We start from the raw sequence: 16,754 nt of genomic DNA, 5'->3' as shown, positions 1-16,754 counted from the left end.
CAAGATGGTGTGGCAATACGGCGGCTTCCGCAAACGTGCCCCTGGATTAATTGTAAGCTCACAAGAACACTAAACTTTGTTGGAAGATGTAATTACGCACTAACCAATGTATATGTTTGAGTACGACATTCTTTTTTTGTTGTTAAATAACTTCAAAAAAGACTTTTTGTACCTTTAGTCCAAGTGACTCCAGAAACCGTTAACTGTGTGACCCATCCTTCATGTGGTCATATAAATACACTGATCATAAACTGTATTATGAAACCTGAGAGCAAACCCGCTACATTGTTTCAGGATATTTCTTTCTTTATGAAAAAAAAATAAATAAAAAATCAAAGAATGACACTTAAAGAAAATTTGTAAAAGTAGCAATTTTTTTAATTAATTTTCATTTAAGGCAATCCAATACAAAGCATTTCACAACCCACCATATGACAATAATCATGTACGATAAAAACCCTTTTAACATAAAAATAGGGAATCATGCTAATCGGAAAATACAAGAGATATAAACAACAAATATAGCTTGTTAAATTAGACAAAAAAAATAAAAATAAAGTGTTAACTGTAACATGCAAATTAGCTACAGTTTTTTTCAACCACTGGTGAGACAGGAAATGTTTGAAGAACCAGGCATGATAAAGAAGGAATAGCAAACAGTCCACTGTAACTGCCATGTTTGGCACAGTAATGTATGTAATCTGGTTGGGCTGGGTCCAATTTTTATACAGATCATGGCAACATGAGTGAAACACTCTTACAGTACCTCAAGCAAACATGCAGTGGATAATCCTACTAATAAATCAGGCTATGGGCAAAAGATGAAGTCACCATAATGACATAGAAGAGGGGAGTAATGGCTTGTCATAAAAACTTCAAAAATAAATCAATAGATATCTTCAATACAATAATATTGCCAAAAATATATTAACCATATATAGTAGGAACTCCTCTCAAACATAAAGTGTTAGATGGATTTATATGTGAACAAGCTGTTATAATACACTTCAAAATTCAGACAAAACAGACGCTTTCTTCTTTTACGTCGCACGAACAACCAGATTGCTGTTTCCATTTTGACCCCCATTTATCAAATTTCTCTCCTCCACTTACTTCTCCACCTGAGCTGCTTCTCTGTACAGAACTAAATGAGACAGAGAGACTGCCTTTCACATTATTTAAGGCCTTCTTTGTTTGCTACATTAGACACCTGAAGGGACACCTTTTTAGCTCAGATGAATTATGCTTCTGTCTGGCTTTATCCATTTAAAAAAGGAAAACGCATTGTTTTACTGTCTGCTGTAGGCTGCTGATTTTAGGCTTGTTTTTCCTTTATTCTTTTTTTACTCTACACCAAGGAAGGGCACATGAAGGTTAAACTAGGAAACCGAGCAATGTGAATGCAAAATAATTATACTAAGAGATGAATAATGACTACAGTCAGAGAGACAAACATAGAAAAAGATGATACAGCTAGCATTCAGAGCCCGTTTATTACTACTGAGAGAAATCAAATAAACACAAGCAAGTCATCTAGAAATCTGTCGTTAAGTTATTATTGTCTCAGTCACAGAGTAAAAACAGGAAAGCAACCTCCTTGTGACTAGGAATTTAAGGTTTAAGGCTCCTGTAGACCTCTTTCAACTGCAAGATGATTGCACAGGTTGCCTGGTGGGAGGCAACCTGTCTGCAAAATATTGATGCAACTCGTCAGTGACCTGTCTGTTTGCAGTAAGGTCCTTGACTCAGCTGGTTGTATTCTGGTTGTACTGGTTCAAAGCGCCTGTGTCACTCTGCAGTTAAATCACTGTGTTGCAGCAACTATGTCACCATTCACGGAGAAAGGTCTAGATCTCTGTTTTAAATCTATAAAGTTCTGGCTAGACTCTGAAGTTAACTAACAAATTCAAATTTCTATTCAATGTGAATTTCTGTGAATGCAGATGGCAGCATATTTCCAATTTTTGCCGTATGACCATAAATAGATGTACTTCCCAGCTTGACCCCATTCAGTCACAAACTGATAGCAGACTGACTCTATCTTATAGTCATTTTATCACCAAAGTGGCTTTTAAGTCGCCTGGTAGCAGACCCAATCCCCGTCTTCAAAGCAGCCGTTTCAAAGGCAACAAGACTGCAAGATTTGGTTGTGCTTTAGTCTCCAATCACTGTTTTCCTGAGTGTGACCGCAGCATAACATATTCCAATTTTGACCAAAATTGGATCCCGTTTCAAATTATGCAACAATGACGTTATGAAAGATGGAATGAACTAAAAGTGGACGCAGACGCCTCCCTTTCAAATCCATTTTTATGCAGCATGTATAGGCTGCTTTCAATTATAGCCCTCCTCAGTGATTTGTATAAATGTAGCGATGCTTCCTGTTCCTTAAGTAAACAAAGCTTAAAGTAGAGAGGCAGGTGGTGTTGCTAATGAATACTAAACAAAGCATAACATTGAAATACTGTAATTGACTAAAGAATACATACTTTGTGTCTTCTTACGACTGTAATCCCGTATTATATGTATTGTGCATGTATAATGATCAAAAGATTTTCATTCAGTTTCGTGGATCATATCATTTCAATTTCTTCCATTACAAAAATCCTTTTACTTCATTATTTTACAGCTACAATCAAAAGACTTTATGGATCATTGTTGCATTGTTGTGGAAAGAGGAATCTTATAAACTCTGTAAAACTGGATATGCGACAGGTTTTAAGATTGTACAGAAAGCCAAATTAAAACAAAAACTTGAAAGTGTTTTGCACACATTAAAGGATTTCTTGCCCACTAAATGTAATACATTGTGAAGCTTTGGAAACTGCTTTTGAACTATCTGCCAGAAGATACTTATTATACAGCGCAGGGAGGACGGCTCTATATTACATGAAAATCTCTCGGGAGGAGTTTATGAGGATGGAGCTTTTGTGGCTGCTGATGCGTGATCACCAGGGGCTTACAGGTTTTCACTGTCAGTGAAAGTGTCTGGGCTGCTGAGGTGGCGTGTTAAGAATAGTATCAAGGCTAAAATAAGCGGCTACTGGGACGGAAAATGAGTTAGGGAACATATTTATGTAACTACTGGCCACTCGGTTGTCCTAATGGTTGTCAGTGTAAAATATCAGAAATATGTGATTATATTTAAAACAATGCCCTTTGCTATCAATATGTGTGCTGATAACATTATTTGTTTTATTTAAAAATAAGGCAAATCAAAGCAATTGCTCGACAGTTAATATGCGGGAGATATCAAAACTCAGATCAGGTCAGGTTGGAAACCTAACACTGGATAGTATTTATACATATATATATTGTTAAAATGTGTGATCATCTTTTTTTGTCTCCAACTTACTTTTTTTTTAAATGTACGATCTTATATATTTTATATTTATGGTGCACTTCAAAATAAGTAAAAAGAAAAGTCTATAGGATTCAATGGTTAAAAGCTATTACAGTAAATCACCATCCTTTTCCAAAACCACTTGGTATTGTGCAAAATGTAAATCAAAACAGAATGCAGCGATTAATGCCATTAAAAAATGACAATATATCAAATAATGTGATTGTTTGTTTGTTTTGTTTTTTGATTTTTTTTTTTTTTGGGGGGGGGGGGGGAGGGGGGGGGGTATTTTGGATTCAATGCCAGCAATATATAAAAGAAAAAAGAAAAAGAGGCATGTTTAGGGGTGTGACTATTCTGCTATATGGACAAACATGTACAAAATTGCAATTGAAATATCCAGAGTCATCTTTTTTTTATTAAAAGCACATTTTGTTAGGTTTTAAATATGGGATAAGCAGTAACAGCTGAGAAATGGCCTTGGTACTTACATTCTGTAACCACATGCAAATTAGCTATGAGCTCATGCAGCATCTGCTTGTTGGCCTTGTGGAGCTGCCTGGTTAAGGCAGGAGAAAGATGCAATGTTTAAAGATTGCTCAGGAAATACTAAAACAAAGGGATTACCATACATCTAATCCAAAGCATTACATCATCTTTCCTGGGTTTTACAGTTTTGCTGATCTCAGTCTGTAATTCTTTCTGCAGAATTGCGTCTGTTTTTAAATAAAGGGCACTTGAGGCAGTTGAATTTCATGGTTGTCATACAACATTGGGTGTCAGCCTTGTTCTTCTGTTACAGAGATTTCTCCAGACATTACAATATTACATATGGAAGATAATGAAATCCCAATATTTTTTTATTAACCGGGAGAGACCTTCTTCAATTGTGAAAATCTTTGCCGACACAGAATGAAGAACAGCAGTCGCACTGAAAGACTCAGCCTCAACACAACTTACCCATTTTTTTCTTGGCGCTGACACAAAGTTTTTGAAGACTGTTGCTGGCATGAAATTCAAAAAGAAGAAATATTTTTCCCCAAAAAAATGATTTGTCTCTTTCAACAGACATGTTATCTGTTTGTAGCACTTTCACGTAAATCTAGGGATTACTGTAAATGATTTAGAAATCACAACAATCTGTTTTTATTAGCAGTTTATGCAGCTTCCCAAGTTTTTTGGAAATGGGGCTGTAGTTAATGCTCTTCATGTGCAACACATCCTGTGGTGAAAAAGCCTCTGTATTAAAACTTGCGTGTAGAAAGTTACATGCACCTTTGATTGTGGTGCAAAAGTATCTCAGTTTAGTTTCTTCAAACACAATGAATAGCAGCAGAATGATTAAGTGGGGTTAACCTTTTATCTTCATAATTCTTACACTTGTGTGTAGTCAGGTTGTGCTTTTCAATCCAACTCACTTAAAGTAACTGTTGACCACTTCAAAATGGGTAGATTTTTATGGTGTTAAAACAATCTATCAAAGGTCCATGCCACTCTGAATAACATTTGAGAATAAATACTGGATTATGTGCCTTAAACTCTTATATGACATGCTCTTATAAACATTTACTCGCTAAATCTCTGAAGGACAGGTGGTGAAGTGTCATGGTATGACAAGCCTGATTAATCTTCAGGGTAATAAATTGTAAACGACACTCTTACGGCTTTTCTTTCTTCATAACGGTTGCATCAGCAGATACAGAAATACTCCCAAATATAAAAACTTATTCCAGAAGGGAAAAAGGTGCCTAAAAAATTTCACTGTATTAGGCCACACCAGTGACTGACGAGCAAGGTTCAGGTTAAAGTTCACATGTCCTGATACACTTAGAGAAACAACCACAAACAGGCACAAGTTTTAACCACAACATGATCGTTTTTAACCAACCTGCTGTCATATTGGACATGAAACAGTCACTGCCTAAAAGGCTTTTACCCACAAGTCCTGAAAGGTTTGTAGTTTCTCTTCAAGAGAAACCAAACAGAGGAATATATCACAGGAAAACAGAAAGTACTACTCCAATAGTCGTTGGAGTGCACGGCACAAAATTCAACACCCGTTTCGTGGTGCCCCTTCTCCTATTTGCACAAAAAAAAAAAAAACAGGAGGCAGAGTTTCCACTGGACTCTGAGAAGCTGCTGATTATTGTCAGTCCTCAGTGAAAAGCCAAAGAGAAGGGCATCAGATCTGAGTGTGGTGATGTGTGTGTCCCGGCGGTGTGTAAGGAGGTGGCGCCGGGTTGGGTTTGATTCCCCGGCTCTTCATGTAAGAGATGAACTGGTCAGGGATCTCTGCTAGCACATCTTTAGCAAGTCGTGCCATGCTTAGCACGTGGTTACCTGTCCGGTCCATATAATCTCTGAAAGGAACAAACTGAGGAAAAACAACAGACGTAAAAATGATTTGAAATGACAGTGATTTAATATTTAAAGTTTGTCGATACAGAGTGGTGTGATGTGGGAAACTGTATTAAAGAGCACATGGTTTTGCCTAGCTGATATAATATCATCCGGGCTTATTGGACAACTGTTGTGATCCATGGAAAGCTCCTAATACTTTTTGACACTGTACACAAGCAGGTTTGGAGAGCAGGGTGGGACACCGAATGGAGAAATCTCTGAGGCTCATGTTTAAGCCCCTATGTTAGTCAACATTTGCAGGATCCTGAAAGCTTTAGGATGCTCATCCGTCACTAATCCTCTAATATGGTTTCCCTTAGGAGAATGAATGTGCTCGAGCAAAAAGACATCTTTTCCCTCTACAGTCTGATAAATTACTCTTAAAGACTTTTTTTTACCCTTTGTTATTGCTTGTAATGATTCGTGGGGGGGATATAATTCACCGTTGTTTTCTGTCTCTCTCTTCACTGACAAAAGATATTCTGTGTAAATTCCATGACCTTTGACCCCAACGTGATTCTCAGACTCAGTGCGTGCAATGAATACAGCCAAAGTTTGTTTCATGCTGTAAAGGCCAGTCACCTGAACTATGTCTCGCTCTGCCAGTTTCCCCCGGGATGAGATCCTGATGTCATCACCATCCAGCTCCACCATAGCTGGAAGACACAAGTTCACACAAACACACACACATAGTGTGAAAACTGGTTAGAGGCAGCTGCCTTTATGACAAAAGGTTCTTACACTAAAAGGTTTATTTATCACAGATGATAAAAATCCAAATTTAAATATGATCTTTTTGCACTAGTAAAAGCTATAATTGTTCTTTTTTGCATGTCTAATCAACTAATAAGTCCTTTAATATAGACTGTGCAATTTAGAATCATCCGCACTAAATACTGCAAACCCAGCAATTAACCCCAGCCATTTCTTCTACAATTATGCCTGCATCCACCTCCTCATTCCTTTCTCTACTGAGACAAATGAGTTTGTACAGTAATTTTCTCTCTGGTATTTCTCAGAATTAGTGCCAGTGAGGTTTGAACCAGCTCTTATTATAACAGACTGCGAGTTGAATTAAATTGTCAATTATTCGTGGAAAATGACTGATACACTGGTTGGCTGATTTGATTGGCTGATAGAGGCTGTCTCATAGCTATATCAGTTCTTTTATTACTCCAGAAGATAATGCATAATGTAATTTAATAATAATAATTTTCATCACACGTTTATTTTGACACCCACATAAACACTTTACCTCCTTAATAAACCAGGTCTTTACAATTACAATCATTCTAAAGGTAAAAATTTAAACCTAACGTACCGTCAAACTCAGCCTGACCCACTCCGACTATGATGATTGACATAGGAAGCTTGGCACCCTGCAGAGAAATAGAAATGAAACAACTCAATTTTTTCTAGCTCACATAGCTTGTCACCATTACCACTAACCTCTTGTGCCTATTACAGTGACATAATGACATTGTACTAGTTACACGCTCTTTTACATGCAGCAGACTGCAGCAGCAGAAAAGGTCTATATCAACCTTTAACTAGCTAAATGACCTTTGGGTAAGAACAGACTTTCAGAGAAAAAATAAAAGGGGGAGAAAGAAGCAAGAGGTCAGTCAGAAAAGCTAATGAAACAAGATGCTAATGCAAAATATCTATACTTTTGCTTATTATTACTTGTCCCAGATTTCTGATATTTCAGAATCCAATTTTCTGTCATTTGAATGACACCAGCTGTTATGTAGAGGCTTCACTCAGCAACGGACCATTAAATGCTGATTGTCAGACTGAGGAATGGAGATTAACTCACTGAAAACACTAGTAGTGTCATCTGAAATGCCACACTGGTATCTCATGCTGTTTTAATAGCTAAAAGTGGCAGATTTTTTATTTTCACATAAATATTTGTAGACGTTTATGTCGGAATTTGCCGCCTGGATGAATGCCGAACAGAAGTGTGAAACTACGAAGCTGGCTGAGACTAAAGGGAAAACAGCTGGATGGTCGCATTTATGAACCAGGAGAAGAGGGAGAGGGAGGAGGTGCCAACTCAGTCACTAGGGCAACCATCCTCATTCACCCACCCAGCCACTCCCAGGCCACACTGGGGACTCATGTCGAGTGCAGTTAGTCTTGATACTGTGGAAGAGATCGGCACAAACTTTAGATGGAAAATAAATGAACAGAACAGCAAATGATATGGTGCTGCTACATTTCCTAAATTATTTCTCACTGTGCTGTAATTTACCAGTCTGTGTGAGAGAGCTTCTGTGGGTGTATATGTCTAGTCAACAATTAATGTGCACATAATTGCACAAGCTACAAGTGGAACATGCGGGGCTGTCCTGCATTCATTAGATTTGCTGGTATTTTTCACTTAGGTAGATGAAAAGAAATGAAAAGAAAGAATGAAAAGTAAAAACAAACTTCATCCAGCTGAGGTATAAACACGTGCAGCGTGCAACCAAAAGGCACTTGGAAATAAACTGGCATTTATAGAGTACTTTCATAGTCTAGCCACATTTAATGACTCATGCATCACTTTATCTATGCACTTTATTGACCACAACCCTGTGGGCAATTTACAATCATCAATAAATTGCATGTCTTTAGACTAATTAGGACACTAAAGTACCCGGAGGGAGGCCCAGATAGAAAATCCACCCATAAAATTTAACCCAGAACCTCATTGCTTTGAAGTGACGGTTCTTACCACTTAACCACTGATCGCTCTATCATGACACTTAAGAAGTTACATTTTCTTCCATCCATCATGCAGCACCACTAGGGAACCATCCTATTGGTCACAAATTTATTCCACAGCATGACAACACGGTGAAACACGCATACAAGTTTCCACAAATAACGGCATGAGCCTCCCAGAGCCCGAATCTCAATGGAGTCAGTCTGGAAACACAGCTATCTGCACAGTACCATGAAAGTGTGCAAGTGTAACAAAGAGAACTTCTTTGAAGACAAACGGTGGTTATAGCAAATATGGATTGAATTTATGTTTGTTTGTTTTTTATTTAATGCCCTTTGTATGACATTAAATATTCATCACATTAGATTTGAAAGCATTCTTAATTTTAATTTGTTCTACATCACTTGAGCAGTACATCATCTGTACAGCAAGTCATTCCACATGAAAGTGATGCTTAAGGGAAAGCTGTCCAAAGTCTTTATAGGATACATCAACCCCTGGAATCATAAATGTTTGCACAAATTGAGTTCCAGTCAAGAAGATGTTGAGATACCTAACCATCCATCAATCCAACCACCCAACATTTAGGGTGGCAGAGGGAGTGAGCCTATCCCAGCTGCCATGGGAAGAGAGGTGGGGAACATCTTGGACATGCCGGCTGCCTAATTAACGTAACCAATTAACCTAACCCCGACTAACTTCTTACTGGTTAGACAACAGTGCTAACCACTTCCCCACCATGCTGCCCCATACTTTATTATATAAGCAACAACTTGTAAACTTCTGGTGATACAAACAAATATTTGTATATTAGATATTTGTATGTTAGAATGCCATTTTCACAATCAGGATATCTGCTAAAGGGGAAAGGTTATTCAGTGCTCATCTGGACAGCATGTTTTCTCCCAGCTAGCTTAGGAGTCAATCTTTGTGGAGTTTGCAACCACGAAAAGTGCAATGTTGTATAATTTTACTTTGTAGAAATAAATATCAGACATAAATTAATATTCTAAGCATTGTACTTTATCCATTTATGTCTAGAAGTGGCCTTTCCGCATAAATGACACCATGAAAGCTCAATGCAAAATCTCCTGTTACATCTAATAAGGTTTCCTAGACTCACATATTTTTTACAAAGCAGTCACATCACCAGGGTTAAACTTGCTGGCACAAGACAAATGCACTGTGGCAAATCAGGCAACCTCTTTTTTTTCCCACAGGGGTGAGAGCAGTTTGTGTCCTCAGTACCTCAGCCACATCACATCAACGCGATTATCAGTGTTCAACGCGACTCCTGTCAGTGCCTGTCCTCCCACTCATACTCGCAGATATCCGTAAGTGTATGCTCAGCCAGAGACACACACATCTCAACATCAAATGCCACTAAAAATAACCTGGCAATCCACCATGCCCCACTTTTGCAGTCCTCCTGTCACCCTGTTTTGCAGCAGAGATCCAGTCTAATGAGACAACAAAACAAAGTGTCAGTCAAAACTTGCAACTTCACTTTGTTTGTGCTTCTTAAATTCAAATGCCAGGCATGTGCATGCTTTGATGAGTGTTTGTGTTACTGCAATTACACATATGAGCTTAAGGGGCTTTATGGATTTATGTTTAGAGTAATAACCATTTCATTCACACATGGTCAGCTATGTTACTAGACTGTCTGACATTGGCTGCCTCAGATGTCAGCTCAGAGGAAAATTTAGGATCGAAGACTTTTAAAAATAACACAATTATCAGTGAGTGCAGACCTTACCTTTGAACGGTCAGAGTGTATTCTGTGTTCAGCCAGTTATTAAACAAAGCAGCCCACTATCATTCACATCTTGACAGACTAGTATTGACTGCATTAAGAATGTGGCTGAATGTAATCAGATTTTACCCACGAAATGTTTTTTATATTGAATACAGTTTTCTCAGCCAAGCAACAGCATCACAGTGATCACTAACATGACAGAGCCTGTGTGACAAACACATGTACATTAAGGCTACTCCTCCCACAAAACATTCAGGTCAGCCATATAGTTCATTTTTGTCCCTCTCTCTAGCCACTAGCTGTATATTGTTTCCTATTACTACTACTATCCTGGCCTATGGTGCTTTTTCAGATTCTTCATATTCAGCAGTGACATGAAGAAAATTATACTTGGATGCAAATTTTGGTGACCGTGAAACACAAATAGACGTGAACAGAGAATTTAACATTGCATTTGCATGGGGATGATGAAAAAATAAAAAGAACTGGGATTTATAATAAATGTTTTTAAAAACATATACACGTTAATAATTGCTGTATGTGTGACGATGTTCGTGCAATGTTTTGTTGAGATTGGTCCATCTGTTAAGGAGACGATAAGGAACATCACTATAATAAATATTCCCTTACATTACAGAGAAACGCAGGAGTAGGTTCATGTTTTCAGTTGAGTATCGTCTTTAGGATTGTAATATGCGATATCACATAAACATACAAAGACTGACGAAGACAGTTGATGAAAACCTTAAACTCTGTGCTTTCACTTCCAGGATGCAAGCATGAAAAACCTACATTAGATAAAGGATGTAGCTGAATACAGCTGATAAAGTCAGAGTAGCTACTATATGCATCAAAATGCTGTTTTTTAACCATTTGACTTACCTGCAAAAATCTAATGAAATTGACTTCATTGGTATACATTCAGTTTACATCATGCTCATTTTCCTTAATGATTATTTATTTGAATTATTTATTTGAATACATAAAGCTCTTTTTTGTGAGTCTGTCAGAAAACAAATGCCCATTTGTTCAAAAATAAAAACTGAGTGATAAATATGTTCCCAGGTGTCGTGTATTATATGCTCGACTTTATTATGCCGGTCATGACAGACGCATGCTGAAAAGGTCGTGTCATATACATGAACTGTTACCACAAGAATTTGAATCTTTTAACAATCATTGAAAAGCAATGGGCTGTGTTTCCCTTACTAGCTGTGCTTTCTACAGAGATCCAGCAGCCGCTACTTCTGAAACTCAAATTATGTCCTTCCTTTTCAGGAGGATAATTAACTTAAAAAACTGCAGCTGCATCCACATAACTTCAGTTTTCTTTCAACAGGGCTCATTTCTCTGCACCATAAACTTGATTTCGCATCAACATCTAAACAGTGCAAAAAAAATGGAGGTTAAATGGTTGTGAAGTGAAGTGCTTTTGTTGGGTCCCTACACCGATAAAGAGACAGAGCACAAAGCACAGACAGATAACAAGTAGAAGATGAGAAAGGAAGGAAATCAAAGGCAGCAGAGGATTTTTTTATAGTCTGAATGTGGTGACAGAAGTATGGAGGGTGCAGATGAAGACAAAGAGGTGTAGATCTCTGAGTGGGAAAAAGATGGAGCGAGACAGCAGGTCTTTGTGTGTGTGAGCGAGGGAGACTCATGATTCCACAGAGGTAAAGAAAATGAGGCAGCAGAGCAACCCGAGCAGAGGAGGGGGCTGCTGAGTGATTGACAGGTGGATTTCTCTAATGCAGCAGAATCAGTTGTGACTGATAAACCTGCATGATAAGCCACATGTCCACATGTTAACCAGACATACCGCAAACACCGCTCTCCAGTTGTCGTACATGTGTACAAATATAAACTCAGGCACTCACTTCCTCTCACTCTGTTTCTTAGGTCTTTCTTCAAGTGTGAATATGTATGAGAAAGGCTTATATAACCTCAGCACATGTGTCCTCCCTCGCCCGGGATCCGTGGAGGGTAAAAAGGCAAGCAGTGGAAGCAGCAAGCATCAGTAGATCAGAAGAGGTGGAGGCAGTGTGATAGAGCAGCAGGCAAGATCTTAAAAGGAAGGTGTGGCTGTTCTAATGTTTTGACTAACAGTCGCAAATTCCCTTTAAATCCAGTCTGCTGGGTGTTCTGTGCCTGTGGCAGGCTGAGGAGGAGTGGAAGAAAAGGGGAAGAGACGGAGGAAAAGGAAAAGGGGAGAACAGCAGCCACCTACTGTTTTAGGCTGGGGAAAGAAAGGTGTGAGGACAAGTTTGGGGGGGAAGCTCTGAGGTATAATACACAATGCTGTGCTGCTTTATTTACTGAGGCAGTATAAATAAGCCAAACTTTCAGCTGCTGTCTTATTCACAGGGGGTCGCCACAGCGGGGAGCTCCGCATATTTGATTTAGCAAATTTTTTACGCCAGATGCCCTTCATCTTTTCACATCTCGTATTTATTAATAGTCCACTGGTAGAAAGGGAATACCTCAAGGTAATTTAATGGTCTATGTATCATTGATGAGAAAGTTTCTAAACGTGTAATTACAGTTCTAAACATGCAGCTTGCTTGAAGCCATGATTCCAGTCCTTTTTCTCTGCGTACTGCAGCGGCCATTATTAAACCACAGTGCTGTTCTGTGGACTGAAGAGAAAACCACAGAGAAGTTTTAGGGCATGCTAGAGCTGATCGGAGACATAACAATTTTTATTTCCAAGAGCAGCTGAATAGCTGCAGCTAACACGTCCATTGATTGTCAGTCAGCAGGTCAGACTAAATAAGACATTTGAGGACGTACTGAGCAACAGAACTATATATAATTTTCTCAATCAGTAGACTTTTACTTGATACCTCATGAAAAGTTAGCGCCAACAGTTGATTAGCTCATTGTAGCTTAAAAACAGTGAAACAGGCTGCCTGGCCCTCTTGCTGTAACCTTGAGTTTGTCATGCAATCAGTGCACATTTAACCGCATAATCATCCCTAAAATCAACTAAAAACAACATTTATTGCTGCACTTCATTTTACACTACACCAGTTTTGTTGCTCCATATTGATGAAAAATGAGTTTGATTGCGCTCCTTACTGCTACAAGATTGTATGAAGACAAACAAAGTAACCTCTTGTGGTGCGTATAGGTGAATTTCGTCTCTGGCACCTTGAATCAGTCAAAGCCCTTCTGTCTTTGCTTGTTAGAAGGTGCAGCTGTAATGTTATCAGCAGGAGCTGCTAGTTCTCAGCTCAGCACTAGCCTCGCTTCTATCAGCACCGACAGCAATGAGCTGCTGGCAATTCAACTATTTTTTTAAATCTCCACTACATCTGTCTGCTCTGCTCTACTCCATGTTCCCCTCTGCCCACACATATGCATACAGATATGGTGAAACAGGGAGCAGAGGAGAGAAGAACTGGTGCTAGCGTCGTTACTGACAGCAGAAAACAGTGAATGCTGTCATTCTTTGCCGAAGTGAAACAAGTGCACATAGTCCCCTCTAAGCAAAGGAAATATCGAGCATGTTGAAATATGAATGGGAGAGAGTAGAGTAAAGGGAACAAAGTTTAATCAGCTTCTGTTTGTAGTTGGGCACAGAAATAAGACTGTTGAGATTTTTGTATCTCCAGGAAACACTTTTATGTTCTTAAATTACAAATTATTCTTTAAATAATGGCCTTTAGCCTACGCTACACAGCATCATTGAGTTCAAAAGTGTCCTCATTAACGCCAAAACAAGTTGGGTGTATCTAGCCTTTTTTTTGTAGAACAGGAAATGCTCTCCCACTTTCCCATTCTTACATTTACAATGGCCTCTTTGGTCTGGGCCATGTCTGAAATGACGCCGTCTGTGATGATGAGGAGCACAAAGTACTGAGAGCCATCCTGCACCGCCGCTGCGTATCTGCATACACAGATAGAAGCCATCATTACACGATGCCGTGTTATCGTTTTAATACAGAAACAAATCTGACTTCAAGACTTATTAATGAATTGATCAAAACATCGATGTGGAAAACAAACGGATGACAGTGCACGCCTTATCGAGCACTCTCACTACATGCAAATTCAATAAAAAAATGTTCTTTGTCATTGCTGTACTTCAGATAACACGCAATAAAACACCCCATGAGAAGAGAGCAATTAATTAGATCAAGCAGATTTAAAACAAAGCCTTCTTTCACCGTTTGATTCATTTCTTTGTTAAAATAAATCTCTTTATAAATCAGCTGACTTATTCAAATGCTAAATACCGACTGGCCGAAAGCCACAGCTTAAAAAAGGGAGATACCTTTTTATCAGAATTACATTTTTAATTATTGCGTTGTCATAATCAGATGGAGAGCTGTTTGGATTAGGCTCAACAAATGTGCCAGTGAGGGCAAAAAATGACACCGACCGAATCCCGTCACACGACGGCTGTGTAAATACAGTGGCAGGTCAAAATATATGACTTAGATTGTTGGTCGTTTATTTCACTGGCTATATGTGTGACTGCATTTTGATTGCTGTGAGCCAATTAAAATTCATTCTGAAGCACATCACATGCTGTTTGTTGTGAAGCAGAGAGGTCAGATAAGTTAAAGCCAAGAAGTCAAAAATGTTAAAGTTGAGTTTTTTTTAACTCCAATGTTATAAAGAAAAGATAATCTCTCTATTTATGCCAATAAATTCCCACAACAGCTGATTCTATCTGAGACACCGAGCAGACTATAACGCAGGCTGGCGGTCTCTTTGCATATAAATTGTTTTAAAAAATAAGTTTCTGAGATAATCTTTCTGAGCTGCAGAGTTTTTTTAATATCACTGTGTTTTTAGCATTTGGATATAAATAATGTATAAATCATAATAACAGAAAGACAAGCATAAACAGTTGCCACAAGAGGAAAATCCACAGGGATAAAACAAAAATGACTGCTGCTAAAAAAGAAGAAGAAGAAGATGAAGAAGAAAAGAAAGGGGGAATTTAAATAAAGAATCCAAGATGGTTTTTTGAATTTGCATGTAAAATCATTTTAACTTATGTGGAAAGTCCCAAAAAGTAATTAAATAGCATCTGTTATTTCAACCGTATTTTCAACTGTTAGTTCACCAGCTTGCATGGATCTCTCACCTGGCAACATGGTTCACCACAGGAGCAAAGTTTGTCGGCCCATACAGCTGCACTGTCTTTAGACTCTGATGGTATGCCTCTAAGATGCCTTCAATACCATTGCAGTATGGATTTTCAATGTTTCCATTCTGAAAAGGATAAAAATAGAAACAAGATCCTGTTCAAGATTCTTAAAGTCAAATAAACCTAAACAATATTTACTGTAGTTACTGTCAAAGTGAGAAATTATTCAGCTAAACATTTAAAATCAGCTAAACTCAGTCAAACATAATATGAGGTGGGGGACATATACCAGTGGGAACTCATGTGACACCCGCCAATCGGGCGGCAGTTTGGCACCAAAGCCTAAAGCCGGGAACATCTTGTCACTGTCGTAGTCTTGAATGATCTCCCCAACAGCCTTCAAGGCCATGGCGTAAGCATTTAGCTGGTAGGGATTCATGTAGTGCAGTGAAGTGGACTGGGAGGGGTTACCTGTTGACAAATAAATCAATCATAAGCTCATCTTGATGCACAAGCAACAAAGTCATATTTCAGGTGCAATCGATCGAAGGTGCTGTTTTTGGGTGGGACTTTTTCTAACATTTAAAAATATTCAATTCAATTCAATTCAATTTTATTTATATAGCGCCAAATCACAACAAAAGTCGCCTCAAGGCGCTTCATAGATACAGAGAAAAACCCAACAATCATATGACCCCCTATGAGCAAGCACTTTGGCGACACTGGGAAGGAAAAACTCCCTTTTAACAGGAAGAAACCTCCGGCAGAACCAGGCTCAGGGAGGGGCGGCCATCTGCTGCGACCGGTTGGGGTGAGAGAAGGAAGACAGGATAAAAGACATGCTGTGGAAGAGAGACAGAGGTTAATAACAGATATGATTCAATGCAGAGAGGTCTATTAATACATAGTGAGTGAGAAAGGTGACTGGAAAGGAAAAACTCAATGCATCATGGGAATCCCCCGGCAGCCTACGTCTATTGCAGCATAACTAAGGGAGGATTCAGGGTCACCTGGTCCAGCCCTAACTATATGCTTTAGCAAAAAGGAAAGTTTTAAGCCTAATCTTAAAAGTAGAGATAGTTTCTGTCTCCCGAATCCAAACTGGAAGCTGGTTCCACAGAAGAGGGGCCTGAAAACTGAAGGCTCTGCCTCCCATTCTACTTTTAAATACCCTAGGAACAACAAGTAGGCCTGCAGAGCGAGAGCGAAGTGCTCTAATAGGGTGATATGGTACTACAAGGTCATTAAGATAAGATGGGGCCTGATTATTTAAGACCTTGTATGTGAGGAGCAGGATTTTGAATTCAATTCTGGATTTAACAGGAAGCCAATGAAGGGAAGCCAAAACAGGAGAAATATGCTCTCTCCTTCTAGTCCCTGTCAGTACTCTTGCTGCAGCATTTTGGATTAGCTGAAGGCTTTTCAGTGAGTTTTTTGG

General features: G+C 38.8%; 1 protein-coding gene across 2 annotated transcripts in view; it reads right to left on the bottom strand.

The window, feature by feature from the left end:
• Positions 1-3,616: 3,616 nt before the first annotated feature.
• cpne5b (copine Vb) overlaps positions 3,617-16,754 on the bottom strand; it is a 129,756-nt gene continuing 116,618 nt past the window's right edge. For both annotated transcript variants that reach the window (XM_084928037.1, XM_084928036.1), the window contains 6 exons: positions 15,606-15,787; positions 15,314-15,441; positions 14,002-14,104; positions 7,065-7,122; positions 6,326-6,399; positions 3,617-5,717 (listed from right to left, as the gene is read on the bottom strand). In XM_084928037.1, the coding sequence (XP_084784163.1) occupies positions 5,526-5,717; positions 6,326-6,399; positions 7,065-7,122; positions 14,002-14,104; positions 15,314-15,441; positions 15,606-15,787 (737 nt within the window). In that variant the 3' untranslated portion in view covers positions 3,617-5,525. The remainder of the gene's footprint in view (positions 5,718-6,325; positions 6,400-7,064; positions 7,123-14,001; positions 14,105-15,313; positions 15,442-15,605; positions 15,788-16,754) is intronic.

Source organism: Perissodus microlepis, chromosome 5 (assembly GCF_051167445.1).
Source record: "Perissodus microlepis isolate ML-2025 ecotype Zambia chromosome 5, ASM5116744v1, whole genome shotgun sequence".
NCBI lineage: Eukaryota > Metazoa > Chordata > Actinopteri > Cichliformes > Cichlidae > Perissodus > Perissodus microlepis.
Note: the sequence above shows the minus strand (reverse complement) of the source record. Positions and strands in the feature narration are given on the sequence as shown.